This window comes from Xyrauchen texanus, chromosome 31 (assembly GCF_025860055.1).
Source record: "Xyrauchen texanus isolate HMW12.3.18 chromosome 31, RBS_HiC_50CHRs, whole genome shotgun sequence".
NCBI classification, from domain to species: Eukaryota; Metazoa; Chordata; class Actinopteri; order Cypriniformes; family Catostomidae; genus Xyrauchen; species Xyrauchen texanus.
This window is the reverse complement of record NC_068306.1, coordinates 11,423,056-11,447,023: the sequence shown is the minus strand read 5'-3', so window position 1 is coordinate 11,447,023 and position 23,968 is coordinate 11,423,056. Positions and strand designations below refer to the sequence as shown.

The 23,968-nt window shown below is 39.0% G+C and overlaps 3 protein-coding genes across 8 annotated transcripts in view; 2 read left to right on the top strand and 1 right to left on the bottom strand.

Annotated features, from left to right (window-relative positions):
- Window positions 1-1,360: 1,360 nt before the first annotated feature.
- LOC127625233 (protein SET-like) lies at window positions 1,361-6,594 on the top strand. The gene is made up of 8 exons (XM_052100392.1): window positions 1,361-1,637; window positions 2,592-2,649; window positions 3,307-3,449; window positions 3,634-3,737; window positions 3,837-3,950; window positions 4,043-4,213; window positions 5,577-5,717; window positions 5,889-6,594. The coding sequence occupies exons 1-8, from the start codon at window positions 1,565-1,567 to the stop codon at window positions 5,907-5,909; spliced, it is 825 nt and encodes a 274-aa protein (XP_051956352.1). The 5' UTR covers window positions 1,361-1,564; the 3' UTR covers window positions 5,910-6,594.
- A 3,300-nt stretch (window positions 6,595-9,894) lies between these two features.
- dync2i2 (dynein 2 intermediate chain 2) lies at window positions 9,895-14,646 on the top strand. The gene is made up of 9 exons (XM_052099606.1): window positions 9,895-10,312; window positions 10,428-10,685; window positions 10,788-10,897; window positions 10,991-11,148; window positions 13,097-13,206; window positions 13,327-13,494; window positions 13,733-13,965; window positions 14,064-14,221; window positions 14,374-14,646. Exons 1-9 carry the CDS (start codon window positions 10,235-10,237, stop codon window positions 14,610-14,612), a joined length of 1,512 nt encoding a protein of 503 aa, XP_051955566.1. The 5' UTR covers window positions 9,895-10,234; the 3' UTR covers window positions 14,613-14,646.
- A 92-nt stretch (window positions 14,647-14,738) lies between these two features.
- Window positions 14,739-23,968, bottom strand: part of LOC127624744 (spectrin alpha chain, non-erythrocytic 1-like) — a 50,100-nt gene continuing 40,870 nt past the window's right edge. For 4 of the 6 annotated variants that reach the window (XM_052099601.1, XM_052099600.1, XM_052099603.1 and 1 more), the window contains 17 exons: window positions 23,780-23,900; window positions 23,501-23,622; window positions 23,217-23,349; window positions 22,954-23,052; window positions 22,633-22,792; window positions 22,377-22,453; window positions 21,001-21,210; window positions 20,620-20,916; window positions 20,059-20,171; window positions 18,922-18,939; window positions 18,478-18,540; window positions 17,429-17,483; window positions 16,655-16,851; window positions 16,349-16,402; window positions 16,114-16,260; window positions 15,872-16,019; window positions 14,739-15,190 (listed from right to left, as the gene is read on the bottom strand). In XM_052099601.1, the coding sequence (XP_051955561.1) occupies window positions 15,065-15,190; window positions 15,872-16,019; window positions 16,114-16,260; window positions 16,349-16,402; window positions 16,655-16,851; window positions 17,429-17,483; window positions 18,478-18,540; window positions 18,922-18,939; window positions 20,059-20,171; window positions 20,620-20,916; window positions 21,001-21,210; window positions 22,377-22,453; window positions 22,633-22,792; window positions 22,954-23,052; window positions 23,217-23,349; window positions 23,501-23,622; window positions 23,780-23,900 (2,140 nt within the window). In that variant the 3' untranslated portion in view covers window positions 14,739-15,064. The remainder of the gene's footprint in view (window positions 15,191-15,871; window positions 16,020-16,113; window positions 16,261-16,348; window positions 16,403-16,654; window positions 16,852-17,428; window positions 17,484-18,477; window positions 18,541-18,921; window positions 18,940-20,058; window positions 20,172-20,619; window positions 20,917-21,000; window positions 21,211-22,376; window positions 22,454-22,632; window positions 22,793-22,953; window positions 23,053-23,216; window positions 23,350-23,500; window positions 23,623-23,779; window positions 23,901-23,968) is intronic. The other 2 variants (XM_052099605.1, XM_052099604.1) reach the window with 1 other exon arrangement.

Genomic DNA, 23,968 nt, shown 5'->3' with positions numbered 1-23,968 from the left:
TTATTTAATCATGCATTAAAAAATTCACTTTTGTCACAAACATGTTATATTCATTGACATTTCAAATTTTATAGCTAATGTAACTTTTGAATTCAGCAATCCGTGTTTTCCACATTGCGGAATCGTAGGGCCCCACATGTGACGGCGGTGTAAGCGGACTCTTAATCTACACACTGAGGTGTAAAGGCCGCATTATCCCTACTCTGCTACCACCTCGGGTGTAAATTCATTATCAAAAAAATTTAAATCTGCGTCTGACCGTCGTCGTTATCTAAAGTTTACAACTCAAATGTGTTTGTCGTTAACCCTCAGCAGTGTTGGAAGGAAAACATTCTGCACTATATCAGTACTAGAAAATGTTACAAAAACCTTGTCAGAATCAAACAGTTTTATTATACAAAAATATTTTCCAGGACATTTAGGTATTTTTCTCATTTTCCATGACTTTTCCATGACTGGAAAACTGCATTGCAAAATTCCAGGTTTTCCAGGATTTCCAGGACGCGTGGGAACCCTGTGAAAATATAGGCATTCATGTCTTGCTGAAGAGGCAGTCATATGCAGATGTATTTGGTCCTTGTAATATCACAAATTCCAAACAAGTGGTTTCAACTGCCTGGTTTATATAAATGCTCTTTTTCAATTGAGGAAGTTTTCAGTTCTGAAACCTACAGTATGCTTTTATAGTGCAGTGAACTCTGTCAAAAGATTAAGGTTTTGATCTTTGGAATATTTGAACTTTGACCTGACGAATCAAAATTTGATTCCTCATGTCATGACCAGGTGTTAACAGCGATTTGTCTCGCCTCCTGACCACATGCGATCAGATCACCCGAAACGCATCTTAATAAATACTGTATTAGATGGATGGGATGTTATACGGCCGTAGTCGTTTTGTTTGTCATACCGGTTATAAGTTATTTTTAAATGTACCGTATACGCATATAGAAAGCACATTTCAAATAACCAGTCAATCCAACTCTTTCTTCGATAGCTATAGTTAGGTAGTAGATAGCTGAATGATTATAGCCTATGAATCATGTTTCAAAGTATCTGCCATCGCTTTTAATACATTTTGGAATAAAAATTAAACACCAGGGAGGTATTCCAGAAAGCAGGTTAAGCGAAAACCCGTGTAAGTTTACTCCCGAGTAAGCGGATAACCTTAGCTTTCGGTTTCAAAACCTGAGGTAACTTTCAAGGCATGTAGACACAGCAACTTACTTCCATTCATTTTTATACCTTTGGTCCGTGTCTGCTGAACTGGCTGTGTGGAGGCGTGTCTCTGTTCTTATGATGGCCGGGAGGGGGCGCGTATGCAAGCACAGTAGCGGTGGGTGTCAAAAAGAGGAGGCGCGTACTAGTGTGAGACGCATCTCTCATTTGAGTGTGCGTGTGTTTTTATGTGGTGGGAAAGCGCAACACACGTTGTGATATTCGCACTTCTTAACTGAGCAACAGTCAACTTTACTTTTCCCTTCTTTCGCTTTATTTAAGTGGAGGAGGACGTTTTGGAGTTTTTGTTTCAGGAGTAAGAAGGCAAATCCTCGACTGTGGGGGAATAATGTCGGCATCGACGGCGAAAGTGAGCCGAAAGGAGCAGAACTCCAATCACGAAGGAGCGGAGGAGACCTCGGGTAAAGTAATGGCGGCCTCCTTGCGCACCGCCATTTTCAACAACTTACACCCTTTGCGTTGAAATCGCGAATCCCCGTTTTAACTATATGCTCCGCATGCATTTTCATTCTTAAAGCGAGCCTCATTTCGTTCCCGTTGAATTCACCCTAAGTCGCTTTTTGCGGGGCTATGTCTGCAAAAGGATGTCGCGCGCGCATCGGAGGCCATGATGTTTCCTCGCGCGGCGGCTTCATTGTGCCACGCGCGACGAACACTGGGCTCGCGCTCAGTTTAGGTTATATAAACTTAAACTTTCTTGGTGGGTTTTCATCATTCCTCTGTGCATACATGCCGTTTTGCAAAATCCGACTCGAATGTTTTGTTGTGCGCTGTGTACAGCCCATGCTGGGCACTAATAGGCTAACTGGTTATTGTGTCTCCGCGCCATCACGAACGGTTCCCACATGTGTCACCGAACCACGCTGCTTTGGAAATCACTATAGAAGTGCTGCTTTGGTGCTCGGAAAGGTGCAAATAAATGTCTGCTGTTAATGCACGGACAGTAGATGTGTAATTCATTTTGAGGATTGTAAATTGGCTCAGCGTGTGGCGGCCTCCTGCGTTTAAACCTCGCGGCCTTACGCAGCAGCTGCTGAAACAGGACTGGATTGAAATGGTCGACCGATACCCGGTGTGTTTGCATCGTTTCACTTTTACGTTTTCGTTATTAGTTTGAATTGGAGCAGAGTGGCCCGAAAATGCGGCCTTGTTTATGTGCTATTTTAATGCTTGGTATTTACGTTGTTTTCGCGCGTATGTAGTTGTTTGGTGTGAATTTTGTTGTTTCTATAATCATTTTACATCCACTGGCAACTGTGCAATTTTGCATAAAATTGCTTTTTGTGTGTTTTGCATGCACTGTGCTATGCGTGATCAGTGTTCGTTATTAATGTGTTGGTTTTAATGCATTTTAGAAAAAGAGCAACAGGAGGCAATTGAACACATCGATGAAGTACAGAATGAAATTGACAGGTAACTTTTGCCAGTGCTCTTTTAAGGAACAGTTCACCCCAAAATTAAAATTCTTACATTTACCCAGATGTGTATAACTTTCTTCTGCAGAACGCATGGATTTTTAGAAGAATTTCTCCGCTCTGTAGGTCAATACAATGGAAGTGAATGGTGACCAAAATTTTGAATCTCAAAAGTCTTCTGAAGTAATCAGTTTGGGTGAGAACAGACCAAAATGTGTAGGAATTTTCCCACTACAAATCTTGATGCAGCAGTCTCCTTGGCGTTCATGGTTTCAAGCTCTATTACGCTTCCTATAGGGCCACATATCACTCTGCACATGTGTCAAGCATTAAGAAGTGTAATCAAGCTTAAAAATCAAAATTGCCAAGGAGCATGCAATGGCAAGATATTCAGTGAAGGAGTCTTATGGATTGCCTTGAAGCTCAAAAGCACAATGGCAGCATAAAGGGTTTGTTCACCATTCACTTGCATTGTGTAGACCTACAGAGCAGAGATATAATTCTGAAAATATTTGTTTGTGTTCTGCAGAAGAAAGTCATACACGTCTGGGATGGCATGAGAGTGAATAAATTGAGAGAATTCCTTTGAATTATTTATTGTGTTGTATGCATTAAATGCATTTGCTTCATTATTGCTTTTTTTTTTTTTCTACAGATTGAATGAACAGGCAAGTGAGGAAATTCTAAAAGTAGAGCAGAAGTACAATAAGCTACGTCAGCCATTCTTCCAGAAGAGATCAGAACTCATAGCCAAAATTCCAAACTTCTGGGTCACAACATTTGTCAACCATCCACAAGGTGAGAGAAATTTGAGAGCTTAATATAGAAACTCATTTAATGTAAATTAAACAACATGATAATGAAGAAAAAAAAATGTGAAAGCCATGGATCAGCTTGGGTGTGACTTCTGTTTGTTAGTACTAGTTTAATTGTGCCTGGACCATTTATTTACTAAATTTGTGTTTGTATGTATGATTTCTAGTCTCAGCCTTGCTCGGTGAGGAGGATGAAGAAGCACTTCATTATCTGACCAGAGTGGAGGTCACAGAGTTTGAAGACATCAAGTCAGGTTACAGAATAGATTTTGTAAGTATCAATTGTTGTCTGGTTGAGTTTGAAAAAGCAATATACCAGCTAGGATTGACCTATTGTCTGAAACTGATCAGTTTTATGCCGTCTCTGCAGTACTTTGATGAAAATCAGTACTTTGAAAACAAAGTCCTCTCAAAAGAGTTCCACTTGAACGAGAGCGGTGACCCATCTTCAAAATCCACTGAAATCAAATGGAAGGGCGGAAAGGTAGGTTCACATTCTTTTGTCCTCAGAACACCCATTATAATCTGTATTTCATTGTAATGCAGTTCTATTTGGGTTTCTATTAACTGATCCAGGACCTAACAAAACGTGCTGGACCGACACCGAACAAAGCAGGGAAGAAAAGGCAACATGAAGAACCAGAGAGCTTCTTCACCTGGTTCACCGATCACTCTGATGCTGGGGCCGATGAATTCGGGGAGGTCATAAAGGACGACATCTGGCCCAACCCTTTGCAATACTACCTGGTATGTACTGTAATCGTTAAGCATAAAGAAACACCTGGGGGGTATTCCAGAAAGCAGGTTAAGCGACTTACCGGGAATGTTTACTCAAAGTGGATAACCGCAACTTTCGGTTCCAAACACTTTCAGAGTAAGTAGCCATAGCAACTTGCTCTCTGAACATAACCTGTTATGTTCCAGGGTTAGTTCATATCAGCTAGATGTCAGTAAGTTTCAGAGGTTTTCAGCGCATGCGTTCCATTTTGATAATGACACAGTGGGCGTGCAAACTCAGATTATGCACAATATTATTCTTTTAAAGCAATATTATGGTAAAATGCAATCTATACCTCACAAATATTCTCCCTGCCGTTTCCAGTGTCGCACACCACATATTTGTATTAAAAAGAAGGGCCACAACAATGTTCACTGTAAAGAAAGGGCTTTTTACATTAAATTTATGAAAAATTATTACAGCTCTGGGAGATCCTACAATTGAAAGTGTCTTAATACATGACACCATCAGCAACTGTGGGAAATTAAAGGAGATTGGGGTTTCTAAAAACTTAATCCTATGTTAAATTGGGTACATCAAATGGTATTAAAAATAAAGGAAATGCATTCAGTTCACATGACATACAGTAAAATAAAATGAGCATGCACAGAACATGGAAAATACCCATCCCAATCCCAGGGTGTGCTGAGTGACTCCAGCCAGGTCTCCTAAGCAACCAAATTGGCCTGGATGCTAGGGAGGGTAGAGTCACATGGGGTAACCTCCTCGTGGTCACTATAATATGGTTCGTTCTCGGTGGGGCACGTGGTGAGTTGAACATGGATGCCTATGTCTCCATGGCAACACGCTGCGGGATAAGATGCATGGTCTGAAAAAATTTAGGTGAGAGATGTCTCGTATTAATCTTGAATTAAGCTTTTATATGTATGGTAGAACTTTTATAGTTTTATTAATTAAAAAATTCATGCAATGATTCAGTGTACTTTAAGTAAACTCTCAGTCCTAAACCAATGCAGCTCAAATCGCTATTATGAGTAAAGATGAAGTAATGCTCGTTTGCAGTCATTAAAACGTAATGTTCTGCGTCACTGAAATATGGCACAACTTTTTCCTTAGTGTCTGTTTCTATGGTGAACCGAGAGTTCGGCGATCTGCTGAGAATGCCTTTCTGATTTTACTGTGAATGTGCACAAACTCTTGCATTTCAAACTCGCTGTTGAGTGAACTAAACCCCCGCAGGTGTTCTGGAAACTACTTGCAGAAGCAATTTTTGGGTTAATCAACCGAGAGTTCAGGGTTTGTCACTGTAATTTAGTCGTGCTTTCTGGAATCCCAGAGTGGAAACTAGCATTTAACTTTTGTTTTACTCAGGTCCCTGATATGGATGAAGAGGAGGGTGAAGGTGAGGATGATGATGATGATGAAGATGAGGAGGGGCTGGAGGACATTGACGAAGAGGGTGATGAAGACGAAGGAGAGGAGGATGAAGAGGAGGATGGAGAAGATGGTGAGGTGAGATAAAACTGGGTAGCAACCCAATGTTTTATTAATTAATTCTCTGGCCAGTTTTGTATGTTTTTGTGTAAGATTTTAAGCTGCGGTTTTAGCAGTGAGATTCTGATGTCACTAGATTATTCCTAATATTTAGTTAATAATTGTACTTTATTTATTTGACTCTTTTAGGATGATGGTGAGGATGACTAGAGGCTGTTAAGGACATATTCCGGCACTTGCATACCTGTTCTTTCCTTTTTTTGAAGTCATCCTCCAACCGTGGGAGCAAAAAGCTTTTTTTTTTTGTTTGTGCTCCATCTTCTGTCTACAGAAGCCTCTTTTATCCTGACCATGTCTAAAAACCCAGTTAATTCCCTGGACATACAGTACCTGCATTGGAAAACTAGTGACATCTCGTTGCTGAAGCCTCTTGCGTCATCTTTAACTGCATCCATCTCCAAAGACAAATACAAAATATTAATAACCTGCACGTCATCCTCTGTAGACTAAACTGAAGTAAATAGCAGTTTATATATATAAGTATATTAAATGATTTTTTTTCTTTTTCTGTGAATGGTTGAGTTGAAGTAATAAGCCATGGTGCAGTGATGATCTAATCATAGCGTACATACCTAGCCACTTTTTTCATTTTTATATTTTCATTAATGCAGAGGTGGGCCCCAAAGAGTTGACACAGTTTCCTATGTGATAATATTGGACAAAAGGAAAAGCACCAGCTAGCTCCTGTCACCTCTTGTAAATGTTTTGGGGTCAATATCAGGGTATGGCAGTTATTGTTGACAGTTCAATGGGGTCGGGTGGGGCGCATGGGCATTTGACACATCAACATTAGGGTTTGTGTTGATTGACTTTTCATTGTAATGTTTTACAAACACCTATGAGGTTTGAAACATTTTTAATAAAAAAAAATGAAAAAACATCCTCTTGTAATTTTGAGCTTTGCTAATTAAAGGATTATTTAAATGAGAAAATAAAGCCTGTAGAATCTTACAATAGCTCTGCAACTGGTCTTTTCTCCACCTGTTGTCTTTATTGGAGATGTTCACACCAATTGCACAATGTTTTATATATATATATATATATATATAGGGAATATTAATATTTCTAGTTTTGCTGTGCTCTAAAATATTTCATCAGGTAGATATTAATCTAAACTTGCCATGAACCACTGTGATAACATTAGGCAGGCAGGGTCTTATTGGAGACATTTGTGTATTAGTTGAATCCATTAGTTTAAAGGTATCTTACTTCACATACATACGTGAGTGTTGAAGTAAGAAGTTTACAGACACTTAAGCCAAATGCATTTAAACTTGTTTTTTCCCAATTTCTGACATTTAAAAAGAAGGATTTACTTTGACTTTGTTGTTCTTAAGCCATTTTGCCATAACTTAAGGTATGCTTGGGGTTATGGTCCATTTGGAAGACCCATTTTTGACCCGAGTTTTCAGTTCATGCCGGATGTCTTGAGATGTTGCTTCAATTGTCCACGTAATCTTCCTTCCTCATGATGCCATCTATTTTGTGAAGTGAACCAGTTCCTCCTGCAGCGACACATCCCCACAACATGATGCTGTCACCCCCATGCTTCACGGTTGGGATGGTGTTCTTCGGCTTGCAAGCCTCACCCTTTTCCCTCCAAACATCAACAACGGTCATTATGGCCAAATAGTTCAATTTGTTTCATCAGACTAGAGGAAATTTCTCCACAAAGATCTTTGTCGCCATGTGCACTTGCAAACTGTAGTCTGTCTTTTTATGGTGGTTTTGGAGCAGTGGCTTCGTCCTTGCTGAGCAGCTTTTCAGGTTATGTTTATATGGGACTTATTTTACTGTGGATATAGACACTTGCCTACCTGTTTCCTCCATCTTCACCAGGTCGTTTACTGCTGTGCTGTGATTGATTTGCACTTTTCACACCAACCTACATTTATCTCTGGGAGAATGCATCTCCTTCCTGAGTGTTATGATGGCTGTGTGGTCTCATGGTGTTTATACATTCATACTATTGTTTGTATAGATGAACGTAATAGGTATTTGGAAATTGCTCCCAATGATCAACCAGACTTGTGGAGGTCCACAATTTTGTTTTCTGAGGTCTTGGCTGATTTCTTTTGATTTTCCCATGATGTCAAGCAAATAGGCATGGAGTTTGAAGGTAGGCCTCAAAATACATCCACAGGTACACCTCAAATTAATTGAAAATAACCTTTCGGAAGCTAATTGCCTAAAGCTTGACATAATTTTCTGGAATTTTCAAAGCTGTTTAGTGCATGTAAACAATTGTTGGAAAAATTGCTCCTCATTCTCGAAGTAGATGTCCTAAAAGACTTGCCTAAACTATGGTTTGCTAATTTGAAATCTGTGGAGGGGTTAATGTTAGTTTTAATGACTTCAACTTAAGTGTATGTAAACTTCTGGATTCATCCACATGTGTATATAATTGTTACATTTAAATCATTATCCAGTAATTATGAAGTATTGGAGATACTTGTGAATAAGTTGCATCAATTCAAATGTTTGGTACTGGACATGCAAACATAATTATACAGATATATTGTTAAATCCTTAAACTGCAATCATGAATAACTGGAAAGGTATTTGAAATTCATTGGACAAAATATGTGGAACCCTGAACATAAACTCCTGCGGGATAGGTACAACTGCCCGAGTTACACCAGGAATGCACAATCCCTCCATCAGTGCTCAGACTGTCTGCAATAGGCTGAGGGGCTGGACTGAGGGCTTATAGGCCTGTTCTATGGCAGGTCCTTACCAGACATCTCCGGCAAAAACGTTGCCTATGGCCACAAACCCACCTTAGCTGGACCAGACAGGACTGTCAAAAAGTGCTTTTCACTGAAGTCACAGTTTTGTCTCACCAGGGGTGATGGTCGGACTCGCGTTTATCTTCGAAGGAATGAGCGTTACACCGAGGCCTGTACTCTGGAGTGGGATCGATTTGGAGGTGGAGGGTTCGTCATGGTCTGGGGCAGTGTGTCACATCATCATCGGACTGAGCTTGTTGTCATTGCTGGCAATCTCAAAGCTGTGCATTACAGGGAAGACATCCTCCTCCCTCATGTGGTACCCTTCCTGCAGTCTCATTCTGACATGATCCTCCAGCATGACAATACCACCAGCCATACTGCTCATTCTGTGCATGATTTCCTGCAAGACAGGAATGTCAGTGTTCTGCCATGGCCTGGATCCCAATCCCATTGAGCACGTCTGGGACCTGTTGGATTGGAGGGTGAGGGATAGGGCCATTCCCCCCAGAAATGTCTGGGAACTTGAAAGTGTTTTGGTGGACGAGTGAGGTAACATCTCACAGAAAGAACTGGCATATCTGGTGCAGTCCATGAGGAGGAGATGCACTGCAGCACTTAATGCAGCTGGTGGCCACACCAGATACTGACTGTTACTTTTGATGTTGACACCCCCCTTAGATCATTTTTAACTATGTCATTTTAAAATAAAATAAAAAAACAGTAGGGAACAATGTTAAAGAAATCACTCAATAATACAAATTCTCTCATCATTTACTTTTGTGTACAAAGAGTTTTAGAAGAATATTTCAGCTCAGGTCCTCACAACACAAGTGAATGGTAACCAATACTTTGAAGCTTCAAAAAGGACATAAATGTAATACAAACAGTGAGAAACAGATCAATATTTAAGTCCTTTTTTTTTTATTATTATTCTCCTTCCTCCCCCAGTAGGTGGTGATATGCACAAAGAATACGAATCACCAAAAATGAAGATTCAAAGAAGAATGTGAAAGTGGAGATTGATAGAAAAAAGAAATATTTATGATTGATCTGCTTCTACAATTATATCACTTCTGAAGATATGGATTACTTTTATAATGCTGTATAAAACAGCTGAAATATTATTCTAAAAATCTTAGTTTTTGTTCAGCAGAATAAAGTCGTCAGCATCATGGACGGCATGAGTGTGAGTAAATGATTAAATAGTTTTCATTTTTGAGTGAACTATTCCTTTAAGTTATCTTGGCCAATCCGCTTTCTGATGCAGAGTCACGAGACAAATTCGTCTTATCGAGATGCAACTATAAAATGGGTTAACCAATCAAATGCTAGCATACATTACGTAAACGGGAAGTCTTATCATCGATTGGCTCTCGGTTACCATGGCAACACAGTCACGGATAATCATGGAGGAACTAGCCAGGGATTGAACTAGCAGCGCTATTATGGCCAAATACAATAAGTAATCGTACACAATTAACGATTCTGCTCTTTTGGTAAATATTTTTCACCATCATAAAAGCTGATTTCTAGTCGTCGAACATAAGCAATCCTTTAATAAGCCGAAATGCCTTATTAAAGCCGTTTACTTTATACAAATAATTCGCTAGCTACCTTTAGCTGACGGTACCGTATGCAAGATCCATATATTTCTTTTAGATGACAGTATCTATAAACAAAGAATTTAGTCCCTTAGTGTTGTAGATAAAGATTTAATGTAGTTAAAATTTATTTGAATTAAACATGTTTTCGGATGAAACGCTAGACCTAATTGGTGCTGAATCAACATGGAGAAAATCTCATCACCAAACACAAGAATCTGTAAGTTCGAAAAACATGCTTGCTCACCTTCTGTAACCAGAATATTCATGCATTTCTAGTAATATCAAGACTTCTGTGTGACTTCCATTCTTCCACTTCTTCTTTCTATCCCCAGAGAAGCTGTCAAACTGTTCCAGTTCACACAAAAGAGGCTGAAATACAAGTCAAAAATATTTTAAACAACACTACCCAGACAGATGCACAAGACCAGACGAGCCAAACCCTGTCTTTAGATCAAGATCTATCTGGTTTTCCAGGTTTACTGGACTTCTTGTGTAGAGTTGAGGATGTGGTGATCAGAGAGCTTGTGAAAAACTCCAAAAGTCATGCTTTTGATGGCTTTGAAGTAAACTGGGAGGATCAGAATGAGACCGTGAGGATCATGCATGTCAAATGGATGTGCTTTAGATATTTATAATCTGTAAAAAGCCTCACTCACACATTTTTCATGTCTTCTTGGTGACCCCTCAACCAGGTGTCATGCTTGTACCGTCTTCAGCATCCTGATGCTCAGGAGAGGAGTCTGCAGGTTACCAGTGTGTCCTGGAACTGCACTGGCTCAGTCATAGCTTGTGGATTTGGCCGGTAAGAACCTCTTCCCCCTTTAAAATGACATATAGAGCCACATACAGTACCAGTTTGAGGAGAAACTGTTTAAATGTTGTATTTCTGTGTCAGAGTGGATGATGGTGATTGGAGCAATGAGAAGTCTTACGTCTGCACATGGAACCTGGACCGCCGGAATGTGAACCCAAAACGGCCTAATGTGATCATAGATGTTACCACACCCATCATGTGTCTGTGCTTCCATCCCATGCGGCCATCTGTAGTTGCTGGTATGGGCCGGTTTATAGATATATTTCTTTATCAGTAAATTTCAGGGTCCTATTTATCAAAAGAGGGAAAAATACTTTTTATTTAGCTATTGATTGATTGATTGATTGTTTTGCATAAAGAAGCCTAATTTTAGGACCTTTAAGGTTTTTCTCATCATTCTCATTCTGAAAGATGATTCTCATTAGCTTCGCACAACATTAATAAAGTACTGAAAATAATCCTGTCCGGACACAATGCTATTTGTTTTGATTTTTGTTAGTACAATTAACTTTACATAAAGGCATGACAACCTATACTACTGTGATGTATACTTAATTTACAGTTTAAATTAATAGTTCACCCAAAAATGTAAATTGTTTTATCATTTACTCATCCTCATGCCATCCCTGTTGTGTATGACTTTCTTCTGCTGAACACACAAATATCGTTAGAAAAATATCTCCGCACAGTTGGTCCATTCAGTGCAAGTGAATGGTGGCCAGAACTTTGAAACTCCAAAAAGCACATAACGGTAGCATAAAAGCAATCCATATGACTCCAGTGGTTAAATCCATATCTTCAGAAGTGATATGATGGGTATCGGTGAAAAACAGATCCATATTTATGTCCTTTTTTACAATAAATTATTTCCCCTGCCCAGTAGGTGGCGATATGCATGAAGTGAATCGCCAAAAACAAAATAAAATGTGCAAATCGATGTGAATGTGGATATTTATAGAAAATAAGTACTTTAATATTAACCTGTTTCTCAACCACAACTGTCATATCACTTCTGAAGACATGGATTTATCCATTGAAGTCTTATGGATTATTTTTATTCTGCCTTTGTGATTTTTGTAGCTTCAAAGTTCTGGGCACCATTAACTTGCACTGAATGATCAACAGAGCTGAAATATTCTTCTAAAAATCTTTGTTTGTGTTTAGCAGAAGACAAATTTGGGATGGTATGAGGGTGAGAAAATTATGAATGTTTATTTTTGGGTCGCTTAAAATAATGCCTCTTTTTTTCGTTTTATATTAATGAAGATTGGTAGCTGGTATGTGCTAAATTGTCATAGAAATAAAGACAGGCTTTATTTTCACTGTGTAAAATATGATTTCATATTTGGAGTAATTCTCACAAAATACTGATTTCATTCAGATTTGTTTAAGTTAACAATAACTTTTCCTTTGGAAAATAAAAAAAGTAGTCTGAAATCATTGTAAACAGTATAATCAAAATTTGTTTTGTAGCATATCCAGAAAAAAAATTGCATTTCCAGAACACACAAAACCCTGGCCAAAAATCTGGAAGCTGAGTATTTAAAAAATGAAATAATTAAAATTGATTTGAACTTTACAGATAATTGTTGAAATGTTCTTGTTTGATATTTTTATTTACAGTTGTATCCTGCGTACCACACCTTAAAAAAAAATTAATTTGTTTTTATCCTTATATTTATTGTTCCAAATTTTGAATGTGCATGCATTGCGTTAATAAGAAGTTAACCTGAAATTTCTTTAAAATCTAAAAATAAAACATGAAATACTTGGTAATCTTTATTTGGACAAAGGAGCACATGAATATCGATTAAGTTTTCCAATAGAATTCCAAAATGATTTTCAAATAGAAATCCTCACTGCCATGATTCAAGCTTAGTTTCTTGACAATCACCCATTTGTATCTTTTAATATTCAGGTGAAATCTGCCCTGGATGCTCTTGAAAGGCAATGTTAGATTCACCCTTAAACAGAAACGGCTAAGAAATGATAAATAAGCATCCTGCAAAACTAAATTACTACAAAGGGCATTTTTGTTACCGCAACTTTCCGCAATAGTTGTTAACTGTCTGCAGCTTAAGGGATAAAAAACGAAAACCAGTGATTGCACTTTTGCCATGTTCAAGGTGTAAGTTTTCATGCAAGTGAATCTCCAGTACTGTATGCCCTCTTTTTTTGTTGTATTAGGAGGGCTGTACAGTGGCGAGGTGGTGGTCTGGGACAACAGTCGCGTGCAGGACCCCATTTTGGCTCAGACTGGAATGTCAGCAGACACTCACCGTGAACCAGTTTATCAGGTATTCAGCCATATTATTATTATTATATAGCCTTTTATGACTGACACACATGCAGTTATCAGGGATTAATTAATCTCATTATCTAATCCATAAATGTATGATATTTGTATGTACGTGTAGGTAAACTGGATTCCAGGGGCCCGCAGAGGGGAGTTTACTTTGTTGAGCGCAGGCTCAGGAGGGAGAGTTCTGTTGTGGACTGTTGATGGAGCCGAAGCCAAACTCATATTAAATTCTGGATTTGCTCTTGTGAGACAACAATTGCCACAAAGTGGAGCATCAAGCAAGGTGTGTGTCATAATCTGCTCTGGACACAAAATAGTTTCATAAAATGTATTAATGTGAAATAAATTAATTTGGAGTTCCTCGTGTTGAAAATGTATCTAAAATTGTGTATTTTGTAGAATTCTTCATAAATGTGTAATTCAGTTTCAACGAATCACCATTTCAATCTAATGTAGAAAAGAATGTACAATTTTGTACTGTCATGGCCCCCATTTAATGCAACACAATTGTCTCCCTGAAGACCAGAGGTAGCACCACTATAGGTGTAACCTCACTTGCACTTTCCCCATGGGATGTTGACACATTTTTGGTGGGCTCGGAAGGGGGTCTGGTGCTCAAATGCTCCTTTAGCAGCGAGACGGTGGCAGCAGTGCCCTCTGATGGTGAGAGTGTGACATTACGTGCCCCAGCGCAATTCTCTTTCTCGCCACGAGGGGGCCCTATACACTCAGTCCACTTCTCACCCTTTCATAGGTGAGCAATTCTGTATTTCACTCTTTATGTTAAATATATCTACTTCAAGGCTAATTGGCTCAAGAGGAGTAACTGTAGCTTTATCTTCCTGAAATTAGGAACCTGTTTGTTAGTGTTGGGACAGATGGCTTGGCACACCTCCACAGTGTACTGCAGCCTCGTCCCCTGTTGTCTCTTCGGGTCTCTGAATCATATGCTTTTGGTGTGAGATGGTCACCAACGCGCCCTCTGGTCTTTGCTACTGTCACAGGACAAGGTGAGATGTTTGTAATCCTTCTACAGAGCAGTAAAATGACTTACATAGGGACTCATAAGCTAGCTAGCATAAATGGGTAAATTAATAGGTTGAGCGTCCTAGGAAAAAAACAAATTCGTTTTATTTTTTAAAACTAGACTCATCTCTTATAGGTTTGGTGCAAATGTTTGATTTGGGTCGAAGGTCGTTAAGGCCAGCTGCCACAATTGATCAGAACACTGGAGGTCAGCCATCTTACTGCCTGGAGTTCAACCATAAACATACAGATCTGTTGGCAGTGGGCAATGCAGATGGCACAGTCAACATCTGGGAGCTTAGTGCGGAGTTAACAGAACAACGTGCCAAGGAGACGACAATGCTGGAACAGCTTGCCAATGAAGTGGCTGACTGAAACTCAAGTTTTCAAGAATGAACTGTTGCACTCCTTAAGAATATTTTATTATTAAATGCATTTCACTGATTAAAAGGTATTCAGCTTGTTATTGTTTAGAATAAAAAAAACACACTGACTACTCTCTCCAGTTATAACCAGTAGCGTTTATTTAAGCACACTGCAGTCCTGTGAGTGATGTTACAGCATATCCTCTCTGTTTGTTTCTTAAAGCAAAGCACCTAACAGCTAAAAACAACCACAATAAATTGCAGACCGATTCACTACACTATTGTCAGTGAAGCATGAAGTGTCAGATAAATACGCAAGGTTAAGATTGATAGCAAGATACAGATATTGCTATCCTAGGTGCTATAGAGAATTCTCAATTCAGATCCATGCAGTTCGGCCATGTGTTCTTGTGTGAGGGAAAACGCATCCCGATTGTTCACTGGCAGGCAAGGGGCGGGGAATCAGTTGACGAAGAGTGAGCGGGTGAATTCCACGAAGTCGAAAGCTGACGGGATCTCGCGGCCCTTGCTGTCCAGGTAGGGCTTCATATGGGAAATGCAGTAGTCTGCTTGTTCCTTTGTAAGGTTCTGTAAAGAAATAGAAACCTGTTAATAATGCATTCATTAAAATTTTAATTAATTTACAAACACTGGAAACGTGACTACTAGGGCTGGGTATGGCCAACTAGCTCATGATAGAATATGTCATGATCAGTGTTGGGCAAGTTACTTAAAAAAAGAAAAGAAAGAAAAAGTAATCCACTACAAAGGACTTATTACTCATATTAAATTGCAATCAGATTACTTCATCGATAAGTAACCTGATCACTCATCACTTTAAAGTTACTTTCTAAACACTTTTCACAGGAAAGTTTGTTTATCTGCTCAAATTGAAAATGTTTATATTTCCTGCTTGTTTATTATTGCACGCCCTTTAGCCGTCACAGACGAACATTTGAACATAAATTCAAATTTCAAATATACATAAGTATTACTATAGAAAATGTGTAACAAAAGCTACTTAAAAAGTAATTACCATAATTTAAAGTCATTAACTGTAATTTGATTACAAGTGTTACAAGTTTAGTGTTTAACTACTTAATGTTTAGTAACAAATTACTTTGTGATCAGATTACACCCAACACTGGTTGGTTGCATCACATTATAAGACATATAATTGTGTGAGAAAAAAAATTGTGATCTATCGATAAATGATTGAATCAGCACTGCCCTAATAACAACAGTTCATTGCGCGGGTGTGTTATGTACCTGGTAGAGTTCTTCCTTGGTGACGTAAGGTTTGTTCTCTGCGCTGAGAGCGCGGAAAGCGCTCTCAATCTCCTCGCTTGACTTTACATTCTCTGTTTCTCGGCTGATCATGAAGGCCATGTACTCCTGCAAGGAGACGTTGCCATCCCTGAACACAAACAGTGAGGTTAGCTCATCAATACAAAGAATCGTACATTTCACAGATCCACAGAAGAGGGATACAATATGGTGTGTTCCCTGACCTGTTGGGATCCACTATGTCCAGGATGGACTCAAACTCTGGATCTGGTTCTCCTTCTTCTACCATGGGAAGGTCGTAACCCAGAGACCGCAGGCAGGACTTAAACTCTTGGTGGTTGAGACGTCCAGATTTTTCTTTGTCAAAGTGCCTGAGAACACAAATGGACATTTTCGAGGACACCAAATAGATTTTCAATTCATTTAAATTTGTCTCATCATTAAAGCAGATAAACTCACTTGAACATCATGCTGAACTCCTTCAGGGCCTCCTCTGTCACTCCTGTAGTGTTTCTAGAGGTGAATTACGAGAACAAGTCAGTCAATGTAGTTTGACCAAATCAGAATCAAAATGTTTGATGACAGTTTAAATTGTTACAAATTAACAGATTACCAAGATGTGCTACAGGACAACAGGACTAGGCAATAATGAAAAAATCTAAAAATGCATTAATTAATAATAGTGTTATGAAAAAAATTGAATAATTGTTTCTAATAATATAATAATAAATCTCCCTGATTAAGGATTGGTTTGAGAAGCGGCACCTGGCTTGGATCTGTTGTTCCAGGTTGTGTTGCATCCTCATGCCCAGCTGGTCGAGTTGGTCCCACTGTTGGGCCAGACCAACTGTGCTGTGTTCTGTGTATTTGTTGTCCAGGATCAGCGCCTCCTCCATGGCTGCTCCCAGGTCCTCGATCTTCTTCAGCTGACTGCGCATGGCACGGATCTCCTGATGCTTGCGCTGCAACAAAACCCAGAGGAAAAAGCTATGAAACAGCTTGTCACATTTCAGTAGTGTCCATACATTTTTGTAATAGCTCTTAGTGGACATAATCAAATTCACATGTTTTAAATGTCAAACATTTATCCTTAAATTTATTGTATAACAATGTATAATAAAACAATGTTTTGATACTTTTGTACATTCATTTTTCCATTTTTGTTGCTTATAAAATCATTTAGTGCATCATAATTATTTTACTGTTTTAATTTGCTTGAAAAGCTTATTATATAAGCAACTGTAGATCATGTTTTGGTTGTTGTTAAGTTGAAGACACATTACCCCATCAACCTAATGTTCACATGAAACCTAAGCCACTGGTTGAATTGCAGGTTCCAATGTGACAACTTGCCCTATATAGTGTGCCCTGCTATTGTGGCAAGTTGTCACAAAAGGTCAACACGTGTTCAATGAACTGTATATTATATCCTGGGCAAGAAAAGTGAAAATGTTCAATAGCTTTTTTTTGTAGACAAGACTTGGATCAGCACTACCAAATCAATTTGAACAATTACCCATCCATTGGTCTGGAACTTACCTTAGTGGCCTCTAGCTGGGACTCGAGAGTTCCGGATTCTTCCACCATGCACGACCTGCCCACATACAGAGGAATGAAACCAGCAGAAGGTGTCCGAGAACACATGGCACATCCACCCAAAAACCACTCACTCACTCCTGATGCCAGTCTAACCTGCTTAAGTTCCCATAGCAATCAGCTCCAGCAATTTACACTAGACTAGGCCAGTTTCTATGCCCTTTATTTGCCAGAGTGATAATAAGATCTATTTTTATGAACAGTATCATTAGGAGGAATACTATATTGTTTACATTGGTTTGCCATAACCTCCGCCATTTACTTCTAGTGCTGTAACCTACATTTCTTTAAAAGGACTGACAATATGACTTACCAATTGTTTTGTTGTAGATATGGAGTACCAACAACAAGCCATCCCAGAATGCGACTATAACAACCAAAGTCATGCTAACAAAGCCAACTTATATCCATGGTATATCCAGACCATGCTTGATTAGGGCTGCTGTCAACAGGGTTAGAAACTGCTATATTCTTACCACTGCTTAGCTTAATTTGTAATATTAATGTGCAGATCTTGCACAGTTTTAAATGTAAAATGTGCAAAATGGAAGAGTCTGACGTTTGTAAGCCAAAAATGTCAATGTCCAAATTCAGATCAAGATAAAGAAAACGTCTAAATGTATTTTTCAGATCATGGAAATCACATTGCAGTTTCCACCCTGAATCTGGTGCATGAACATTTTCCCCAAAATAAAGAATCAAAAAATGAAACAACTGAATCAAGGAGGGGAAAAGAATGTTAAAGAGATGAAGTGTTCACACTCCTCAACGTTGGTGTCAAATGTAGCCAGGCTTGTTGGATTAAGAAGCTGGAAGGGTTCATCTCAAAAAAAGCCTCACGCCATATTGCAGTGAATGTTAGTGAAGGGGGATTGAACACACACAGAGAGCCCTTGTGGTGGGGATCAGACTCAAGTGCATGAGCAGAAAACCCAAAAGGTGTGGGGTGAGAGGTAAAAAGGCCAATCAGAGGAGGAAAAAAGGGAAAAGACCTTCCAGAAAGATCATCATCGACTTCATACTGATAGACACGGATTACCCTCCGATAGGCTATGCTATTCAGAGACGGGGGAGGAGGAGAATGAAGAGGGAATGGAAAAAAGAGTGTGAAAAAACAGAAAAGAATACATTTGGAAATACAGACAAAAGCATACGATAAAATAGGTAAAATAACAGCAATATAAAGTGAGATAGCGAGTCCTTTTCGATGACCCAAAAAATACTGACACCCTATATCAATTCTAACCAAATTACTGGTCCATTCTGATCATAAACTTCCAAGCCCCTCCTTTGTTGTTTCAATCATAAAGATCCATAGAGAACCATTTGCTGACAAGTAAATGCCATATAACAATTCAAATCAATAAGACATCATACACACTTACACACATTTATACAAACATACTACAGTAAAATAAAAAAATTGTGATATTAACCCATCCAGAAGGTAGGTCCTGATTAGACAAATGATCCAAAGCATCAGGGTAGCAGCGAGAGGGCCAGAAGGGGAGAAGGGGAATGGGGAAAGAGAAATAAGGGAGGAAGGGAGAGAAAGAAACAGTTAACACTTTGAGCGGTGACATCAACGCCACAACTCAATACTCACATAACAGCACATGTGAACAGAAGTGGAGCAGCGAAAAGCTCTTCTGTAGCATATCAAACCCAGACTGTGAGACTGGTTGGTTTAAATTGTGTGGTCAATTTGAAAAACTTCACCCAAACAGACAAAAGAACACATTTTAGCAAAGCATGCACTGATTTAAAGACTATAGGCACAAAACAGTCTTTGACACAAATGAAAATGGGCATTTAGGAAAGTTACATGGTAATCAGAAGAGTCTGCTGAAATCCAAACAGATGTGTGTGTGCTGTCATGCATTAGAATCAAATGTGGTGTTTGTAGTATTTTTTACACTTTAAGGGATAGTTCACCTTAAAATGCAAATTTTCTCACTCACATTCCATTCCAGTTGTGTATGCCTTTCTTCTGCCAAACACAAACAAATACTTTTAGAAAAATATCTCAGCTCTGTAAGTCCATACAGAGTCCATAATGGAAATTAATGTGATTTTTGGAGCTACAAAGCTCACTAAAGGAAAGATAAAAGTAATCCATACGATTCCATTGGTTAAATCTTCATCTTCAGAAGTGATATAATAGGTGTGGGTGAGAAACAGAATATTATTAAGTCATTTTTTACTCTAAATCTCCACATTAACTTTCACATTCAGATGTAAAAGTGAAAGTGGAGATTTAGAGTTAAAAAAGGACTTATATACTTATCTGTTTCTCACCCACACCTATTATATCACTTTTGAAGATACGTTTCCTTTATGTGATCTGATCACAATTCACTTGCATTGTAAGGACCTACAGAGCTGAGATATTCTCCTAGAAGTCATTGTTTGTGTTCTGCTGAAGAAAGAAAGTCATACACATCTGGGATGGCATGAGGGTGAGTAGTAAATGATGAGTGAATTTACATTTTTGGGTGAACTATCCATTTAAGCCTAATTCATCTATAATGCAACTACATTGAGTCTAAATGGTGCTCATTAGTGCCCTGCACCTGGTCTCCTGCAGCCATTGGTGGAAAGCATTGGCATGTTGGGCAAACTCCTGTCTGAGTTTATCGTTCTCTTCCTGTCTCCTCTGCTCCTTCTGTAGCTCCAGCTCTCGCTCCTGGAAAGCAAAGACACAAATGATGATGCAAAATTCAGATCTATATAATGTTAAAATAATCTTTCTTTTGCAGAATGTCTTTTGATTGAACTGCCTGGAAAACATGAATATGTCTCCAGGAAATTGTTTGCAGATTTGTCCTAGCAGAGTTTTTGATGACTGGATATAATACCACAGTAATTGTTATATCATACAATTTAATGATGGCAAAATGACAAGAAAAGTACATTGAGGAAATATTGTGTAACTTTTAATTTCAGCAATTCATTAAGGAATTTTACAAAAATGTACTTTTAAAATATTTAAAAACAGATAATCTCAGATAAAACAGCCAATAATCTCAAGACAAATACTGTAAAATACTATCATTCAGTCTACATATATTTTTAGTATATTTATACACAAAAACAATGTTAAGTTAATCCTGCTTCAGGATCCTCATCTTCACCTTGATGATCTTCTGAAGATTCCTCCAGGTCTCCTCTAGCGCATCCATGGTGAACCAGGTGTATGGATTGGACACAACTTGGTAGCTCTTGATCTGGCGATCAAGCTCTGCCAGTTGGCTAAAATCAGCTTCGGCTGAGCTGAGAGAGGAGCGGAAGGCATCGTGGGCATCCCGCAGGGCCCTGATCTCCTCCAGAGAGTTGCACCTCACAGGGTCAGTCAGATCTTCCTCAGCATTCTCAAACCAGCTGTTGAAAGCAGAGGCCTTCTTGGCAAAGGTGAGGAATAGATCCTCAACCTGTATGGAACACATAACAAGAAGTTAAAAAGATGCAATGCAGAATACCTTCCACTCACTTGAAAACAAACACATTCTTCACACCTTTCTGAAGTGCTCCTGGGCCTCTAGAAGCTTCTTCTTGCGGGCAGCCGAGTTGGACAGCAGCTGGTTCCAGCGCTTCATCAGGGTGGCATGACGAGCCTCAATGGCCTTGGATTGCACGTGTTTGGCCGCTAACAGTTGGTCTTTCAGGGCTGTGATGTTAGTGATACCCTCCTGCTGGAAGGCCTGAAGCCCAGAGTCAAATGTTTCCTATGGCAAGGTATTAGAAAGACAGCCGCACCAGTAAAGCTTGGTGAGATTTGCTCAGGTGTGATATTGTTGACAAAAGTAATTCAACAACAAAATGAATGTCTATAAATTAGCATTTTAGCATGGCATCCCTTACAACTGACATCTTGATTGTTATTTTTTATTTGTTGAAGGTTTTACTTGAGAAATTCCTTATGTTTCTCATTTGTAAGTCACGTTGGAAAAACTGAGATAAATGAGATATTCTAAAGTGATGAAATCTACAATATAGTATAAAATTGTGTATATTGTTTACAGTATCCCCAAAAAGTCTTTGGACAATTCTGTACAGATGACACTTGGTCTGAAATTTAGTATTTATAGTCATATATTTTAAAGGGATAGTTCACTCAAAATCTCTCATAATTTACTCTAATACCATCCCAGCAGTGTATGACTTACTTTCTTCTGCAGAACACAAACAAAGATTTTTAGAAGAATATTTCAGCTCTGCAAGTCCATACAATGCAAATTAATGGGTGCCAAAACTTGAAAGCTCCAAAAAGCACATAAAGGCAGCACAAAAGTAATCCAGTGGTTTAATACATGTCTTCAGAAGTAATCCAAACATTTTGGTAGGGAACAGACTCAAATGTAACTCCTTTTTTACTATAAATCTTGAAGCAGTGTCCTTAGTGACATTAGCTGTCTCCTTGGCGATCATGATTTCAAGCTCGATAACACTTCTTGGACCATCTAGGGCTCTAAACATGAGTAAAGCACTACAAATTGTAATGGAGGTTGAAATCATGATAGTGCCTCAAGACCGCAATGGCAAGATGTACCAGGGAACAAGGGAGTTATTTTTGGTCTGTTTTTACCTAAAACCGATTGGATGGCAATAGAAGACACATAATTAACCAATGGAGTCTTATGGATTACTGTTATGCTGCCTTTATGTGCTTTTTGGAGCTTCAAAGTTTTGGTCACCATTAACTTGCATTGTATGGACCTACAGAGATGAGACATTCTTCTAAAAATCTTTGTTTGTGTTCTAAAGACATTCACATCTGGGATGGCATGAGGTTGAGTAAATGATGCGAGAATTTACATTTTTGTGTAAACTATTCCTTTAAGTGTGACTGAAGTGTTCAAATAAGTTTTGGGGCATGTCAGTGCATGTATACCTGTTTGGTAAGCAGGGTCTGCACTGAAGACAGATCACGACCATAGTCATCAGTCTTCAGGCTGTTTTCTTTCTCACCTGATAAAGCAAAAGTTACACCTGGGTTATAAATTCATAAGAGAACAGAAAACAACGAACTTCCAAATGTTCCTTTCATTTGAATGATATACGGTTAACCCAAGTCCAAAAAGGCCCTAAATCAATGGCACCCTTCACTGTGTGAGCCCAGTCATATTCCCTTGCTTCCAACAACTCACCAATCCAAGACTCCACCACATCAGCCTTCCAGTTGAACTGCAGGAAAGCAGAGTTCTCATCCAGCTTGGCCTTCCTCTGGGCAGCAGCCCTTTCCAGCTCTGCCACTTTCCCAAGCAGGGACTTAATTTTGGCCATAATGTTCTCCACGTGGTGGTTCTCCTACACAAAATTGAGGATATTAGACAACAGTCTTGCAAACAGCTCATGTTCTACTTAAAAGAACCCATAGGTGCTAACCTATAAGGTCAAAAGCGGAGCATAATTTTTCCAGACTGTAGTGATTTCCCCACACACTAAACAGTCCAATAGTTGAATTGTACCTTTTTGATAAGCTCGTCTCCATTGGAACACACATCATTCACTCTGTCTCTGTGCACAGTAAAATCTGTTTCAAATGCTTCATGCTTCTTCAACAAGCCCTGTGAGGGTAGAAAAAAGGAAATTGCTTTTAAAAGACCATTAAGGCAAAACAACATTTAAAAACACCCTTTCAAACAATAAAGCTCTGCCTATTCACAATCAGATGAATGTATGTGATCTATTAAGTTATTCCAGTAAATACTGAGTTGCAATGTAATTATACCTGCACAGCTGCCAGCGTATCACCGTAATCCTCACTTCCAACCAGGTTCAGTTTCTCATTAATCCAGGCTTCCTCCTCCTCCACATTCGCCACAAACTGCTGGTACTCCAGCGACTCTTCAAGCCTCTGCCCTCTACAAAATGGCAAACAAATCTGTTGTCAAATTCCCATCATTATGGTACAGAGAAGCTTAAACACAGAGCAACAATTCAAGGGCGCTGATGATAATTGTGTCAATGCAATGACAAAAAAATTTGAAAAATATAACACAGTAAAGTTCTCACCGAGCAGCGGCCAGATCCTTCAGCTCCCCCCAATGCTCAACAAACTGAGCCAGCCTCTGCTGTATCTCCTCCTGTCCAATGGTGTTGTCATCAGACAGCTTCTTCCCAGTGTCCAACACAGACTGCAAGGCCCCAAATAAAAAGTTAGCTTTCAGAATACTGACCAGCATTTAAGTGTCTGGTATTATTGTTGACTTAAGTTCCTCAAAACGTTCAATTTTCCTTTAAAATCTTTTATTTGTGAATCTATCTGAAGAGACGTCACTGGTGCATCCTCACCTGAATGGCTGGCTCGTGTGCTCCTAGTTCAGCCTCCAGCCTCTTGTGCTTCTTCCTTAGATTCTGTACTCCTGTCAAATCACGTCCGTAGTCCTCCGAACTAACCAACAACTTCTTTTCCCTAATGGAAAGCAAGATAATGAGTAAGATTTAGAATACAGCCTCAAATCAATGCAGCTATTCTAGTGT